This window comes from Danio rerio, chromosome 20 (assembly GCF_052040795.2).
Source record: "Danio rerio strain M-AB ecotype USA chromosome 20, GRCz13ab, whole genome shotgun sequence".
Lineage (NCBI taxonomy): Eukaryota > Metazoa > Chordata > Actinopteri > Cypriniformes > Danionidae > Danio > Danio rerio.
In genome coordinates, this window is record NC_141040.1 from 29,195,236 (window position 1) to 29,213,714 (window position 18,479).

General features: G+C 33.5%; 1 protein-coding gene across 7 annotated transcripts in view; it reads right to left on the minus strand.

The window, feature by feature from the left end:
• itsn2a (intersectin 2a) overlaps window positions 1-18,479 on the minus strand; it is a 79,787-nt gene that overhangs the window by 10,068 nt on the left and 51,240 nt on the right. For 2 of the 7 annotated variants that reach the window (XM_087297519.1, XM_087297520.1), the window contains exons 15-29: window positions 17,954-18,038; window positions 17,680-17,819; window positions 15,083-15,163; window positions 12,953-13,092; window positions 11,745-11,986; window positions 8,773-8,894; window positions 8,011-8,174; window positions 6,084-6,156; window positions 5,807-5,985; window positions 5,193-5,248; window positions 4,920-5,086; window positions 4,256-4,289; window positions 4,031-4,152; window positions 3,110-3,206; window positions 2,776-2,967 (exon numbers count right to left, since the gene is read on the minus strand). In XM_087297519.1, the coding sequence (XP_087153645.1) occupies window positions 2,776-2,967; window positions 3,110-3,206; window positions 4,031-4,152; window positions 4,256-4,289; window positions 4,920-5,086; window positions 5,193-5,248; window positions 5,807-5,985; window positions 6,084-6,156; window positions 8,011-8,174; window positions 8,773-8,894; window positions 11,745-11,986; window positions 12,953-13,092; window positions 15,083-15,163; window positions 17,680-17,819; window positions 17,954-18,038 (1,894 nt within the window). 7 annotated transcript variants of the gene reach the window in all.

An 18,479-nucleotide genomic window follows, 5' to 3' on the forward strand; every position in this document is an offset into this window, starting at 1 on the left:
CGCAAACACCCACACACATACAGGAACGAGCAATCATCAGCAAACCAGATCACTACAGGATCTCACAGCTGAAAACTTTATTCCAGAAAATTCTGTTTCATGTAATTGTGAATTCACCCCACAGAAAAAAATGCACCAGAGCACAGACATTTAGAGCGACGTCTCTAAGATCTTTAAGATCACAACTGTGAGCTGCATAGCTGGTCAAACATGAGGGCAACATGTGTTACTGGTCTTCAGTTCTGTTGACTAGAACAAAGAGGCAGACTAACATTCTCGTGATCTACAACATACGATTGTGCTGATGTAACGAACAGTAATGACGAAAAGGGTAATTCAAGAGGAGCCATGTCAAATGTTTATTTTTTAAAACTTTTTTTATTTTGTGGTCCATCTAAAATGTTAGCATGTTCAAAAAGTGTGCGTGTATGTGTACTGGTTTTGGTGGGTTACAAGGGCAAGTTTTTGTATGATGGCATGGGTATGACTAAAGTTGTTCTCTATTATGGTGGTTTACAGGGACATGTCTGATGTCCTTATAATTCAAAATGCTTAAAATCATACTTAATGGTGTCATTTGACATTCTAAATTTTACACAGGTTTCCAGTGGGGGTTGGGTTTAGGGTACGGTTAGGGTCATATAATTAGATGCATTACAGTATAAAATATATTACACCCAGTGCTTAATTTAAGCTTCTTGCCGGATCCTGTTCTAGGAGAAGTCTGATATTCATGTTCTGAGTTCCGGTATTTATTTTAACTTGTGCATGGTTAATACCTACGTGTGTGTGTGTGTGTGTGTGTGTGTGTCTGTGTGTGTGTGCGTAAGAGAGAGAGAGAGAATGTGAAGGAGTGCAAGCCAAGGTTGTGTGGATTGTGTGCATACACACATAACGGTAGTCACCATGTGCATGTTAAAGCAGAAGGCACGTATAGCTATAGACCCTCAACAATATTTTCAGCCAATCGGCTTACTTATGTTTATAATTACTCTTATTGGTTGGTAATTGTTTCGCAAGCAGTGAGCAGTGAAATTAACTAATGGCATAGTGGCCAACCTAAATAATATTTGTATTTTCAAAATGGAAAAGAGGCAGTCAAGCATACTTTCATTTTTTAAAACAACAAGTAAATTTGATGAGCCTGATCTAAAGATCTTGAGAAGATGAAACTACGCGACTGGATCAGGATAGCGTGAGACAGAAGCAAAGCGATCTCAAGACTAAGTGAGTCATTTAATTGTTTTTTTTTTTTTCACTTTGCACATAATAGTGAAATTATTCAAACAATTTATGTTTGTAGCTACATAACTGACCTATAACGTTATATGGCACAAAATAACCGTTCCAGGAATTATTCATTTACAAATTAAGAACTGATTACGCCTATGGAGAATCCTTGTAAACTATCAATACCAATATATGTGTGTGTGTGTGTGTGTGTGTGTGTGTGTGTGTGTGTGTGTGTGTGTGTGTGTGTGTGTGTGTGTGTGTGTGTGTGTATGAGATACTGGTAATATTGATCTTCATTCTCCTTACCACTTTGATAATGGGCAGATCGAGTTACTGAACACACAATAGACAATTGCGAAAGGTACTAGGTTCTTTTTTATTACATCAGAAATCCAAGGAGCCATTTTGGCAGCTTAGTTCCTGCAAATATCTATTTACACTTTAAAATAGAAAAATACTTTACATAGTATGGAGAAGTATTATTTTTAAAAGATGTTTAAGGAAAATTCAGTATGTCATGAGATTTCCCTTTATTTTACCCATTAAAAAAATGAGAGAAAAAAGCAGTGGCGTCTAAAATGTCCCAACTTAGCAGAAAACAATATATATGTCTGAAAGCCAGTGGAAACAAACAGATGTGTTTGTTTTCATTTTAAGCATAGTTTAAACAGAAAAAGCTGAAGGGGAGGGGATAAATCCAAAGAAATCTAGTCAAGGCTGAGTCTTGAGGCTGCATCGTGGACCAGAGCTGTGTTCTGATTGGCCAAGAAAAGAGAGGAAGAGGAAGCATTGGCCAGAGCTATCATCCTACAATAAAGCACAAATGAGGCGAATGACAAGAAAAAAGAAAGGAGGACAGAAGATGAGGGCAGAGGGGAGAATGAATAATGAAGAAATGGATAGAGAGTACATATTAGACAACGATAGATAGATAGATAGATAGATAGATAGATAGATAGATAGATAGATGATAGATAGATAGATAGATAGATAGATAGATAGATAGATAGATAGATAGATAGATAGATAGATAGATAGATAGATAGATAGATAGATAGATAGATAGAAGAAAGACTATAGCCAAATATATCTCTCTCAACATCTCACCCACTAAATATGAGTCAAAATAGAGATATATATAGTGAGATATACAGTCAAGAATTGCAAGAAAGCCCAAGAACTCACAATAAAATCACAATTCTGAGAAAAATAGTCACATGAGTGGATGTAAATTCAAAAAACTGAGGAAAGAACGGAATTTTCAGACATAAACAGATATAAAAATGTAATATTTTTGTTTTGCACAACTATGTGTTTACTGTATGTCTCTGAATTTTAAGTTTATATCTCACAATGTCCATTTTTATCTCACTAAACTGTGAGTGAAAAATGTTTACAGTATGAGAGAAGCAGGCTTCCATGCCAACACTCTTTTATTTCAGTTTTGATTAAGCTATTCCAATCCTCATAATCTGCCTACTGTACAAACAAACACTTCTGAACTCGAACTGAAACTAATAAAGCAGCTCTAATAGTACTCACATTGCTGGCTTGGATCACATTCTGTGGTCATCTTCACATAATTAGTTGGAAACAGCCCTGTGACCCCTGCGACCTCTCCTTTCCACCAGTCAGGGTTGTCCTTGTTCAGTACGGTGATCAGCTGACCTTTCTGGAAGCTCATCTCGTCCTTATTGGCTGCTTTGTAGTCATACATTGCAATAACCTGACACACTACAGGGGGAAAAGGAGAAAAACAGAGAGAAGAATGGATGGATGGAGTAGAATGGGACAGAGAAGGCAAAACAACAATGACACCACTGCACACAAAAGCATGAATGAAAGAGTGTGCTGTGAGTGTGTTTGTGTGTCTTACATGGTTGAGGTGCAGGTGTTATTTTGCCGCTGTTGGCCTCCAGTAATCGGACATTAGAAGATTGAAACCAGCCCTTTTTACGCTTCTTACCCCGTGCCTACAAGCACAGACATTATTTTTAAAACTCTAGTGACTTATATTGTTATTATTCTTACGATAATATTTTTTACTCACTAAACATACAGTTGAAGTCAGAATTATAATCCCTCCTTAATTATTATCCCCCCGGTATATTGCTATCCACAATGTCTGTTTAACAGAACAGAATAATTTAATGGTTAATTTCTAAAAATAATAATTTTAATAACTAATTTCTAATCACTGATTTCTTTGCCATGATGACAGTAGATAATATTTCACAGGATATTTATCAAGATATTAGTATTCAGTTTAAAGAGCAATTTAAAGGTTTAACTGGGATAATTAGTCAAGTTAGGGTAATTAGGTAAATCATTATATAAGGATGATTTGTTCTGTAAACAATGGAAAAAATATTGCTTAAGAGGGCTAAAAATATTGACGTTTTTTTATTATTATTATTATTAAAAACTACTTTTATTTTTATTTTTCAATTATAATTAAAACAAAAAGACTTTCTCCACAAGAAAAAACTTTATAGGAAATACTTCCTTGCTCTGTTAAATCTCATTTGTGAAATATTTGAAAAAGAAAAAAGAAAAGAAAAATCACAGTAAGGCTAATAATTTTGACTTCAACTGTACCTGTTACTTAATACTCACACAAATATAATTAAGTTATAATTTAACCAGTTTAGTAAAGGCACACTATGTAATTCTCCACTACAGTAGATGGCATATATTCACAACAATCAAATGCACCAAGTATAAAACACTGTATTTAAGTGTACAACAACACTTTAATGCACAATAGACATACGGTTAGGTAAAGTGATGTGCTGACCTGTAGTTCACCAAGCCACCAGCTGTTTGAGTTCTTATGCAGCACCACGATCAGCTGGCCAGGTGTCAGACTCAGCTGCTCTGGTGTTGTTGCAGGACTGACTGTAGTCACCTGAGCAATTTCTGAAGACCAATAAAAAGCACACATTAATCATGTTTACAAATGTCAAAGAGCTCGCTGTGATCTTTGTTTTGCTGTGATTGTAACAATGCTCTTAAATCTCACCTGGCTTTTTACTGGGAACTGCAGAACTGGCAGTCTAAAACAATAATAATGCAGTGAGCATTAAAGCATTACATGCCATCATAAATGTCTACTGTATTAATGCTTAACATAGCAACTTATTTCGAAACAATTTTAAACGATTAATTGCAATTAAAAAGTTAGTATTTACATATTATATGTGTACTGTGTACAATTATTATGTATATATAAACACAAACATACATAAAGCAAAAAAGTATACAAAGCAATAATTTCTCAAACATATATACTTGCGGATACAGTATATATATATATATATATATATATATATATATATATATATATATATATATATATATATATATATATATATATATATATATTAACGGCTTTTACCCCTCAGTTTCTTTTAAAATGTAAAATTTAAATTAGAGAAATATCATGCGATACAGGTTTTTCTTTAATCTTTAAAAATGTAAAATATATAAAATTAATAAATCATATTTTACAGTCTAAAACGATCATTTGCAGGAACTAAGCTGCCAAAATGGCTCTTTGGATTTCTGATCAAACAGAACCCAGTACCATCATTTATTAAAGTATTAAACCTGTAAATTAATTAATAAATAAGATTCAAACGATAACTAAAATTGCATAATAGTTTCAATGATTTGAATGTTCATACATCAGGTTCTTTGGGTTTAACATAGTTGGAGGGGAAAAGGCCGGTCTGGTCACCGATACAGCCTCTCCACCACTCTCCTTCTTTCTCTGTGACCAGAACCACATCCTCTGCACTGAACGTCAGGTCTCCTGACTCTGGACTCTCATACGTGTACAGAGCCACATACTCTAACAGGATTAAACAAACACAAACCATTAAAATCCAATCTAATGTCATAATATCTCATCTGCATGACTAGAAATGGTCCTATAATAATGTAAATCGAGTCCTCACCATCAGGCAAACCAGAGTCTGACACTTCAATCTCCTCCACGCTAGAATACAGAGGCCTAAAAGAGACACCAAAACACTTTAAAAATTTCCAGCAGGCATGTCAAAACTACATCATATTGACATTAAGCATGATGCAAAAAACATGTCAAGAATGCAAATCAATTTGACGTTAAAACTTTAACATCCACTTAACATCCAATTATTGATGCCCTATTTTCATATATTTAATAAAAGAAAAGTTGTATTTATGTAAAGGATTTAATTCTGAGTTACAAATTTACACTGGATTTTGTGTCCCTATAATGCATGTAAACTACCTTGACGTCAAAACAGACATCTAACAACATCAAACAGACATCTAACAAAAAACATGTGAGAAATCGATTTCAGAACTCTTCTGTTAGCGTTTATGACGTGTTTTTGACAACATTATTAAATATTAATTTTATGTTGTTTTTACGTCATCAACATAGTTAACTGACATTAAATAGACATTCATTTTTGAGGTGTTTTTTATGTGGTTTTGAATTCAAGGCACCCACTGTGTTAGTCTCCAGCTATATTACTACAAAGATATATTTATTGCCTACAAAAAAATATATATATATTCTTACTCGCTCTGTGTATTATTGGTGGTGACCACAGAGACATGTGAACAGGGGAACCAGCCCCGTTTCTCCTTGAGTTCTCCGTACCACCAGTTCTCCTGCTTCTCCAGAACTGTAATAATGTCGTCCTTGCAGAAGCCCAGGTGACTGTCAGTCTTAGCGCTCCACTCACACAGAGCAACAGCCTGCAGCACACAAACACACACATAATGACAATCAGAAGAGGATTTTTCCTTTTAACAATCCAAAAAATCCCTGATTATGCGTATTTACACATGCCAACCTGTGAGTGCTGTGTGTTTGTGGATACTGGGGTGTGTGTCGGTGTTGGTCCTTCTATGTCCACTCGAGGAATTCTGTAAATGTTAAGGGGTCATAAGGATTTTATTTATTTGGCATTAATTTACCAACAATAATTGCAATGTTTATTTTTGTAAATAACAACAGAATTATAAAACAAACCTAAATGTAGGGCTGCACAATATAGGAAAAATTTTCTTCGATTAATATTTTGATTTAAATACAGTTTTGCAAGATAGTTTGAATAGCTCTTTTTGACAGTTTCTGAGGAGTCTAACCATATCCAGGTACAGAAATTCAATGATTTTCTTACTTTGCTTTGACTCGTTTCTTCTCGAAAAGAATATCTCAAATTCTTACATCAAGTAAAAATATTTTGTTTTCAACTTCAGAAAAAATAAATCAAAATTAAGAGTTGAAATAATCTTGTTTTTGAATTGAAATGTAGATATCTGGACTAGCAGACAAAAATTACAAGTAAGAAAAATATTTTTTTCCCATATAAATAATTAAATACAATTAATATTTTCTTACACCTTAAAACTTCATCTTTGTTTGTGCCCAAATCTTTTAAACTGTCTTGAAATGCTCAGTCACAAGCTTTAAAAACATGAAAATGATCAACTTTCACTCTATTATGGTTAAACTTAACAGTACAAATTGCATGTGTTCTGTAGCTCCTGGTCAACTTTAAATCAGACTCAACATTGCAAAGCAATGTGACTATCGTACATGTGCAAATTGTGATTTTGATGCTGAAAAGGTATATTGTGCAGCCCTACCTAAATGTGATGTCATTTTTTTCTAATATCGAAATAAATTAAAACAGTTTATTGTTCATTGGTTTCTGACACATAGCCGTTCTGGATTATTTTATAACTTTCACTGGACAAGGACCAGTCAAAGGCCATTTACTGACATATAAAACAACTAATCCCAGGTTGTTTTGTTCAATACCATGGTGAAAATGTAATGTCAATGTCCTTGCGATAACAATGTCCTTTAAAATATTTGACCACAAAGAGCTTGTAACAAGTAATCCCCTTAATCACTGGGGTATTCCCATATGGCTGGAAATATGCTTTTAAATGTTACCTGTTTCCTGCTGACATTAGCCAAAAATATGTTTTGTCAAAACTCATTTGAATATTAAATAAAGATCCTTTACCATGATAGTAAACAATTTGTAAATGTCCAACTGTAAATATATAAAACTACATTTTTGATCAATAATATCTATTGCTAAAACTTAATTTAATGACTTTAAAGACATTTTTTCAATATTTTGATTGTTTGCAAAACTTAACATTTAAGAAAATTGACAACCTCTGACTGTTTTTGTGGTCCAGGGTTGTATATGTTTTTATTTATTTTAAAAAATACCAAAAAAATGGCCAACAATTTTATGCAAATATTTTAATTTATATTTTGGATTATTATTTAAAAGTATTAGTATAAGAGAAAACCCATACCTAAACTTTTTTACTGCTTTTTAGGATAAATATTAGTGATAAGACAACAATGTTTCCTGAACACAGGCCCTGGTTTGCAGACTCTTGAAAGTTTAGAAAGTTTATCCCATAAACTACACTTATGCTATGTTTTTATAAATGTGATATTTTTAAAAAGGTTTTAGTAAAAACACATTGCTGTTTATTGTTATATTTTAAATAAATGTTTATATTATGTTTGCCAATACATTTTTCCCTTTCATATGTTTGATGTACCATGACTTAAATATCTTTAATCTAATTTTAACATTATTTAACCTTGATATTAATATGAGTCATTTTAAATATACTGGGTTTGCAAAGCCATTGCTTTCTCTGATTACATAAAACACACCACATTTTAAATATTAAAATATTATATACATTTTCAAAGATTGGAGAAGTTTGATTTTGTCATACCCAGGGTAGTTGGCAGAGGGCGCAGTGGACTCAGTTTCAGCTGCGGTCGGTTGAGTCTGACTGTCTTTACTGCATCTCTCAGCATAGCTCTCTGGAAACCAGCCTCTGTTTCCACTGTAACTGCCATACAGCCAGCCGGTCTCTCTGACTGTCGATTCATCCACCTGCATCGATTCACCCACATCAATCACAGCTATATTATGTGTGCATGATAGAGTAACTCTAAAGGGGAGCTATTATGCTCCTTTTTGCAAGATGTAAAATAAGTCTCTGATGTCCCTATGTGTATATGTGACGTTTCAGCGCAAAATAATAATTTATAACACTTTGAAACAGCTGTTTTTATGCTTTGATCCTAAATGTGTCATTTTGGTGACTGACACTTTAAATTAATATGAGATTGTGCTCCCAGCTCTCATTTCAAAAGAGGGTAGAGCTACAAATGCCTATGTGTCAGCATAGTGGCAGATTCAAAAACAAGACTAACCTCTTATGCTAATAAGAGAGAGATTATCACTAATGGGCGGGGCTTTCACACTCTGATGACACGTACAAAAGAATGTCATTCAATGTTCATTCAATTCATTCAATGTTTCTGCACACTGTTTTTATGAAGTGTGATTCTAAAAAAATAAAACTAATGCATTTTTACTAATAGAAGCTAATGAGATTCTCAGACTGTTGCCACACAACTGTGTTTAAACCCCTTATAGATTTTTGCATAATAGGTCCACTTTAAAACCGCATGAGTGCCATATGCACCTGGATGAAACAGTCTGCCTCCAGCGTGAGCTCGTCTGAGTTGCGTGCAGTGAAGGGATAGAGAGCTCTGTAGGTGGTCAGAGAACTACACGTGACTTCAGGGATCACTACTGGCTGCAAAACTGAAAAAACACACATAAAAAACAACAAAAACATGTAATGACAATCACACAGCCAATCAGCAAAGTAACTGCATGTGTTAGGAATGGAAGATAACTTTTTTACTTGATATAATACCAAAAGTGTAAATGTGTGTGTTTATTTGTTAGTTTTTTCCTAAATAATGCCCAATTTTAGACCCTTTTTGTCACTTATGTAACAACTCTACTCAAGGTAGTTATATACATATGTTCTGGGAATGTCCCCAAATTGCATTATTCTGGACCAAGATACAATCAGAACTAATGGAAACTCAGATCCAATGTGACCCATTGCTTTTTCTCATGCTGGACAATTCATCACTCTCCTTATACATCAACCAAAGAAAGATTCTGTCAGTTGTTCTGACTGCTGCTGCTGCAAAAAAAAATTATAAAATCTTGAAACTATGGCTGAATCCATCTGATCTATTCTGGAAGACATTATTAGTTTAGAATATACCACAGCCAAAATAAATGGTGCCAAAAAACACTGCAATTTTGGTTAAATATATGAGAGAGACTGTATCAGATATGTTTCAATCCTGATTTTGTACTTATTATTACAATATTACTGTTTTTATTTTACTTTACACTTTTTGTTGGGTGGATCGCGGGCTTTGTTCAAAATCAAAATGTTCAATAAAAAAAATAATTTAAAAAAATTATTATAAACCAAATCACATCTACATGACACATACTGATTATTAAAATCCATGTGAACTGGAAGTTGCTAAGTCTTTTATTTTAGCATGTTAATGTACTTCCAACTGAAACTAAATATTGAGTAGGAAGCGGGGCTTTCTTTTTGTGCATCGTTTACTCATAGCAAACTAATGGTAAGAGGGGTGTGGCTAAAAATGTTGCTGTTGAAGCTGTTAAACTGACGTCAACAGAAGGACCAAAACAAACCTAACAAACATGGATTAACTTGAGATTAGCATGAGTTAATTGATCACCCAAACCATAACAACGTGGGCTAACAAATTAAACAGTGTAAGTTTCGATTTCACATGGACATAAAAAAAAAGCAAATCTCTTTAGATAACAATCTAATAGATATAATGCAAATAAAGAATTAGGATGTAAGTGTAGTATGACCTTTGAGTACGATAGTAAAGTAAAATAAATATACTGTACATATACAAATGAGGAAAATTAAGAAACCATATACAAATTTTAAGCTTCTCCGGATTTTTGATTTATATTATGTTTTTGGGACAGCACGGTGGCACAGTGGGTAGCGCTGTTGCCCCACAGCAAGAAGGCTGCTGGTTCAGTTGGCATTTCTTTGTGGAGTTTGCATGCTCTCCCTGTGTTTGCGTGGGTTTCCTCTGGGTGCTCTGGTTTCCCCCACAAGTCCAAAGGAATGCGCTTAAAAGTGAATTGGGTAAGCTAAATTGTCTGTAGTGTATGTGTGTATGTCTTGGTCAACCAGGTTGCGGGTTGAGCATTGAGCTAACGACCCACTACGTATAAATTAGATTACAAAACACCAACATGATGCAGCTAAATATCAACTGATATAAACGACCCTGGGAGTAAGCAAGCCGTTATGTTCTTGAGTAAAACATACTTTGTTTTATTCTATAAACCGCTAACAATATTTGTTTTAAAATTCCAATAAAACGTGTTTTTTATTAGCTTTTTTGGCAAAAAAAAACAAAAACAATTTTTCTTCATTATCATACAGGACCAAAGTTTTAACTAAAGAGAACTTAAAAAAGCAATACTTGGTACAAATAACCCTGCTTTTAACCACAAAAAAGATTAAACCCTTACCTATCTCTATTTTCTGGCAAAAATGCTAAGATTAGCCAAATTTGAAAAGAAATTTAATTCCAAATTTGAAAGAAATGTTATCAGACCTTTACAGACTAAAACAAACATTTACATTTGACTCAAAATCATGCATAATAAATCCAGAGAAACTGTTACATTTTAAGTGGTCTATTTTTTTCCTAAAGCTGTATAAACTGTATAAAATGCCACAGATGTTTGGCAGTGACTAAAAACACATTCTAGTAGAGTCTGTGATATGGGTTTGTATAATTAATAGGTGGCAATTAAAGTGAATAATGAAGCTGCGAGAGTACTGACACCCATTACAATGAACATAATGAAAACATCATATTCATGGCCAAGTGGATGAATACAAGCCATTTTGAAGCTTCAGAAAAGCACCTCATCCACTCACACTCTCTCTTTTTATACACATATATTGGGTTTTCATGGTTTATGAGAACTTTCCACAGATGTAATGATTTTTATACTGAACAGACTCTATGTTTTGTCCCCTAAACACAATAATTACAGAAAACATCAGTTTAACATTTTTAAAATACTCCATTCTGTTTTATTTGTGAGCCGTTTTCATTGTGGAGACCAAAAAATTTTCATAAATTACTAATATTACCATACTTAAGCGGACATTTGGTTCCCACAATGTAGTAAAAACAACAAACACATACAGTTGAGTCAGAGTTATTAGCCCTCCTGAATTATTAGCCCCCTGTATATATTTTTACTCCAATTTCAGTTTAATGAAGAGAAGATTTTCTAAACAATAGTTTTAATAACTTATTTATAATAACAGGTTTCTTTTATCTTTGTCATGATGACAGTACATCATATTTTGTTAGACGCTTTTCAAAATACTGGTATTCAGCTTAAAGTGCCTAGGAAAATTAAGCAAGTTATGGTAATTAGGCAAATCAATGAATAACAATGGTTTCTACTGTAGACAATCAAAACAAATTGCTTAGTAATATTGACCTAGTAAGTACACTCAAACAAATATACACACTAATATACTCTCTCACACACACAACTTACTGTTGTTCTCTGTGCTGTTGAAAGGCAGACTGGATTGAGTGTGTACATCTAGCTCATTCCTCTCCTTCTCCTCAGCTCTCCTCTTCTCCTCTTTGGCTCTGGCCTGCTCCTGAGCCTCCAGCAGTCTGGCCAGAGCCTGCCGCTGCTGCTCTTCCCTGAGTTTGGCCTCTCGTTCCTGTGCAAGTTTCCTTTGCCGCTCAGCCTCCTCCTGCTCCAGCCGCTCCTGCTCCAACTGGGCCTGTCTGTAAACACAGGCACACGTCCACAACATGTTTCTATGAGTGTGGTGTGAGTCTGAGCATTCGTAAGGGGGTAAGATTATCTGTGTTTAACCCAGCAATACTAAGAGCTTATTTGCTGAAACACAACAGTTTACTGAATAGCAGAAAATGAATTTAAGCCATATGGTTGCTTAAATATTAGATTTTTGCTTGATAAAATACAATATTCCACACAAATATACATGAAATATTCACTTATATATTTGGTGTAATATTATTGAGGGGCTGCCTAGCACTGATGTCTCACAGCAAGAATGTGGCTAATTTGAGTCCCGGCTGGGCCAGTTAGCATTTCTTTGAGGAGACATGCTCTATATAGACGAATTTAATGAGCTAAATTGGCCGTAGTGTATGTGTGTGTGAATGCAAAAGTGTATGGATGTTTCCCAGTACTGGGCTGCAGCTGGAAGAGCATCCGCTGCATACAACATAAGCTGAAATAGTTGTCGGTTCATTCCGCTGTGGTAACCCCTGATAAATGAGGCACTAAGCCGAAGAAAAATGAATGAATGAATAAATGAATGTAATATTGTGTAGGTTTTATAGTTATTATTACTTATTATTACATAAAATATATCTAACTTGATCCGTTTTAAGCCTATAAAACGCATTAATTCAATATTATGAAATGGCTATTCTGGGAAAAACATTTATTTTATATGTATGTACACATTCATATAAATGTAATACATGTATTATTAAAATACAGTATATCTAATGTAAATGCATTTAAAAATATTTCAGAAAACTAAGTAAATAAAAAAAGTTTATATAAAAATTAATTCTAATAAATTCTGTATAAATAGTAAATAATAAAGTTTATAAATGCTAAAAAAAAAAAAGTCTAATTATAAATTATGAAAATAAGCCTTTATGATTCCAGGTTGTTCTTTAATGTGAGAAAATGTGTGTTTGTTAAAATTATACCTGGCGGCCTCCTCTTCTTTCTTCCTCTTTCTCTCCTCTTCCTCTTTCCTGTGTCTCTGGAGCTCTTTGAGTTTGTCAGATCTGACCCTCCTGAGCTGCTCCAGGACGTCCTGCTGCTGGCTCTGCTTCTGTCTCAATTCCTGCAATGTCACCCACACACACATACTCTTCAGCACTTTTAATCATGCTTATGTCAAAAATGTCAAATAATATAATGCATATAATGCTTCACATGTTACTCACTGCCCAAACTAACACAATCGAATTACCAAACACTGAACTTTTTTAAGAAGACAAAAAAAAATTAGATCAGTTCTGTTAGAGTTACTTTAGAAATATAATGCAGAAATACATTTACAAAATATTTCATTTAAAATAGTAGTAACATACACTACCGTTCAAAGGTTTCAGGACAGTAAGATTTATTTCAGGTCTTTTCTGTTTACCAAGAATCAAAAATCTAATATTTTATATTATAGGGCACTATAAAGGCTAAAGAACATAATTCTTATTTGCTTAATGTTTGTAGCCTAGGGCGATATACTTCCCACCATGCATTGTATCTTTTTTTAAAATATGGTGTACACGCTTTTATTACTAAGAAAACTAAACCAAAAAATCAAAATTATACTTTAACTAAGCACATCACATCACATAAGGTACACATAGAGTACCATCCTTTCTATTGTTGTGAAAAGGCAAAGCTGAAAATCTATGGTTTAAGCGCTACCCAGCAGTCAAAAGCTGCTGGCGCACCTACAACCACGGCGGCAGAGGGAACATATTGTGTTGACATCTGTATACTGTATGTTATAGATTTATATATAGCAACTCTCATAATAATAATGAGACAAAAATCAGTATGTGAGTCACTATGAAAATATGAGATGCTTAAATACAATTTTAATGTCTAATAATTAGAAAGCAGTTAACCTTTCTAAAATATGTGCTTTGTTTAATATTCTGCATTCATTTTGATATCCTTTGCATGTGCTCTTTCGTTGTTGTTGTTGTTTTTTCTCTTTCTTTCTTTCTTTCTTTCTTTCTTTCTTTCTTTCTTTCTTTCTTTCTTTCTTTCTTTCTTTCTTTCTTTCTTTCTTTCTCTTTCTTTCTTTCTTTCTTTACCCTTGTTTTTCTACTTCAAATTTAATTTCCCTAATGGTAAAAAAAAGATCTGTTTTACATACATGGTAATTGCTTTGATGTTAAGGCAATACACAAAAAAAGATAATAAAATAAACTATCAAAATGTGAGATACTAAAATCACTTTTGAATGTAGATCCACTTTTACTCTTAAACTTGTGATTATGATCAGTCTTCTACTCTGTTTAGGAATCAGCAGAACTGATCGCACAATATACAAGACAATACATTTGTCACTGGAACTCAGGAACTGTTGGACAATGCCAAGGTGGGCAGATGATGTCATTGTTTGAGGTATGTCTAGTTGACTAAAACGCTCAACAAAAAGATAATTTCTTAGTGTATTATTCAAGAACTTAATGAATATATTATATTGTATAAATCATAAACCAAGAGAAACTGTTAAAGGTATAATAGTTCAGCCAAAAATAGAAATTCTGTCATCAAATGATGTCACCCTTTACATTGTTTCTTTCTTCTGCTAAACACAAAAGAGGATATTTTGTGGAAAGCTTAAAACCTGTAACCACTGACTTCCATACTGTTTGTGTTTCCTACTATAGAAGTCAATGATTACAGGTTTTCAGCTTTTATCAAAATATCTTCTTTTGTGTTCAACAGAGTAAAGAAACTCTAACAGGTTTGGAATTGCTTGAGGTGAGTAAATAGCGAGTTCATTTTCATTTTTGGATAAACTATCCCTTTACATTAAATGTTTGTCAGGTTGATAGTAATATCTTAAAAACAAACATCCTATTACTGTAAATTGTTAGTTTTCAGGCAGTAAGTAGAAACGTTATGATTTACGACACAATTATGAAATGACACAGATGGAAGCAATGTTACAAGGTCAGACACTGAATGAATTCAATATAATATCTGTAAAGTGGGACTCTTTCATGGAGATGAGCGAGACAAAAAAGGGGAAATGAATGAAGAGCAGGCAGCTTTGGGATGAGTGTGAGTGAAGATTAAGAGAGGTCAACCTTTATTAGAAGGAAGAGATTGGTTAAGCAGCCCAGCAAAGAGAGAAGTCCTTGTAGCACACAGTCATCCATTTCAACAAACTATAAAAACCGCCGGGATTGAGAGCGGGAGAAGAAAAAGGAGACAGATACAGTCAGGGGGAAGAAAATGATAAAAGTGGGTACAGAGAAAGAAAGGCTCGGAGCAGAAAACATTCATTGTGTCCTGAACAATAGCCGAGTGTTACATGTATAATGCTCAGGTTTCCAATCTGACCAGCCGGTTGTTAGTGATAGTGTTTGTGTTTTGTGAGTTTTCAGTGAATGTTAGTGTGTAATGAAGTGTTCAATCCTCTGCCTTCAGGGCTGGGAGTTGAGCTGTAGGTTTTAATCACAGGAACATGGAGAACAGTGAACTAGTGAGTCCCTCGCAGGGACACGAAGGTTTAAAATAAATTTGAAGACAGAGCAAGTCACCACCCAAAGCCCACATTAGCTTTTTAAGGTCAGACACTGCAGGGAAAAACACTGTTTATTGCACCGGTTAGTTTTGAGGTGTTGTGCTATCAGCTTTACTTAAAGTGTTTTGTAATGCAATGAAAATATACAAAATACATTTTTAAGTGTTTTTAAGTGTTTCTTTTCTTTTCTTTTAGTTTTTCTTTTCTTTTCAGTTGTGTCTGTAGATTTCAATTACAGCACATATTGTTAAATGCCATTTTTTTGCTACTTATATATAAGTCAGAATTATTAGCCCCATTTGAATTTGTTTTCTTTTTAAAATATTTCTCAAATGATGTTTAACAGAGCAAGGCAAATTTCACAGTATGTCTGATAATATTTTTTCTTCTGGAGAAAGTCTAATTTGTTTTATTTCGGCTAGAATAAAAGCAGTTTAAAAAAAAAAAAACATTTTAAGGTCAAAATTATTAAACCTTTTAAGCTTCGACAGTCTACAGAACAAACTATCGTTATACAATAACTTGCCTGCCTAGTTGTCACTTTAAGCTGTATAGAAGTGTACACACACAAACACACACAGTCTTATCCTCAATGTAAAAAATGCTGGGTTTCACACAATTCCTTCATGTTGTCCCAACACAGTTAAGTTAACTGCTTTTACAAGTTTAAGTGGATTAAACATATCAAATTAAGTTGTCCTCCTAAAAAATTAAGAAATGTATTGCTTCAACTTTTAAATGAGTAGTTTGCACAAGCAGCAAAAGTAATTTTGCCGAGTGTATATTCTAAAGGATTTTGCAGATGGAAATGTTTATACATAATTTGTCTGATTGCTTACAACATTTTATTATACAAATCTATTTTCTGACTGTTCAAGGTATTTTCTGAATTGAGATAAATAAAAAAATACATTTGAACCAAAACAATTTTACTTTTTACCTCTTATGTGTAAAAATATAGAATTTTTTTGGTAACACTTTACAATAAGGTTCATAAGTTAATGCATTTACTAACATGAACTAATCATGAACAACACTGGTACAGCATTTATTAGTCATAATTGAACATTTGCTAATGCATTATTAACATTCATGTCCACGCTTGTTAACATTAGTTAATGCACCATGAGTTAACATGAACTAACAATGAACAACTGTATTTTCACTAACTAACATTTATTAACATGAATAAATACTGTAGTAAATGTATAGTTCATGGTTTGTTCATGTTAGTAAATGCATTACTTAACATTAACTAATGAACCTTATTGTAAAGTGTGACCATTTTTTTAAACTAAAAATCTTTTATTTTCTGTATTATTTAACATTAATTAATAAAAAAGTGCATGTTGTGTCTGTCCACATGTTCTGGTCAAATCTGGTACATCGCATGATTTGAACTATAAAGCACAAAATAGTGGAAAATGTCAACTATTTTATTGTCATCTCTGGTTTAAAAAATTATGAAAAAATTGCACAAAAGCACGCACATCAATCTAAATGGGTGCTCAGCCAAACAGCAAAAAGTGCAAAAATATATTCAAAAAGGCAGGAACACCAAAGCTCCAAAAATCACTAATTAATTCAATGAAAAAGGCTAACACTGTTTCGAGCACATCAGCTCTTCATTACACCTTTTTAAATTAATAAATTGATATTTTTTTGAAGCTTTGGTGTTCCCGCCTTTTTGAATATATCTTTGGTTTAAAAGGTTAACAATAAGTTTGTCAACAATTTGTAACAACAAATCTCATCTATAATCACATTTAAGCATTTGCATTATCTTACATTAATAATGGATTCAGTTCACTGTAAATTATACATTTGTTGTATGTCAATTCAGTTTAAAAGAAATGAATGGAAAATACTTTAAATGTACTGTACATGCAATTCTGAGTTGGCTCATATATACTGTATATAGACAAACTTCCCAACTGTGATGACAGAAGTAATACCTCATTTGCATATTTAAACAGCATTTTTAAAAACCTGCATTTTTTACATAATTAATCAACTTGGGTAATATAATTCCTGATGCACTCTAATATGAGTTCATTTTATTTACCCTTTTCACCCGCAGTGTCTTGTCTTTAATCAAAACGCAGCACTTTAAAAGAGGTTGAGGTTTACACTGGGAATGCAGGAAAAGCCGCTGACCTTGATTTCTTTGTTGTACTGCTCCATTTGTGAGAGTTTGGCCGTGGTTTCTCTCTCCAAAACATCCAGCTGCTCCTTCAGCTTCCGACAGCTCCGATCTTTCTCGCACACACTCTGTTTCACATCGTTTATCAAAGGACCTAAAAAAAGGAAAGAAAAAAACATCAATGTTTCAGAGCCCTAGGTTCAAGAGGGATGAAATGGACACAAATGAAATTAGTCACTGGCGCATTTATCTATTCATTGATTGCTTTAGGTCTGTGTGAGTGCTTACTGGAGATGTTTTGGGTAAAATGTACAAGTCTGTCTGCCAGTCGCTGCTTTTCAGGACCCAGCTGATTCAACTGCCGCTGCATCTCCTGGAATAACACATTCATGTACAGTACACTGCTGTTTAAAAGGCTGAGGTTGGTGAGATTTGTATTTCTTAAAAAGGTTTCTTTTGCTCACTGAATACAGTAAAAACCAGTAAAACTGTGAAAAATCATAGTTTAAAATCACTGTTTTCTATGTGAATACAGTTCTATACAAAATTATTCAATTATTTGCCCTCCTACAATGTTTTTCTTTTTCAAATATTTCCTGAGTTTAACTGAGGGAAGATTTTCCCAAATAGTTTTTAAACAATCATTTTAAAATCTAATTTCTATTAACTAATTTTCTTTGTTTTTGCCATGATGACAGAACTTAATATTTTACTAGTTGTTTTGCAAGATCCTAGTATTCAGCTTAAGGTGCAATTTAAAGGCTTAACTCGGGTTAATTAGCTTACTTAGGCAAGTTAAGTTAATTTGGCAAGA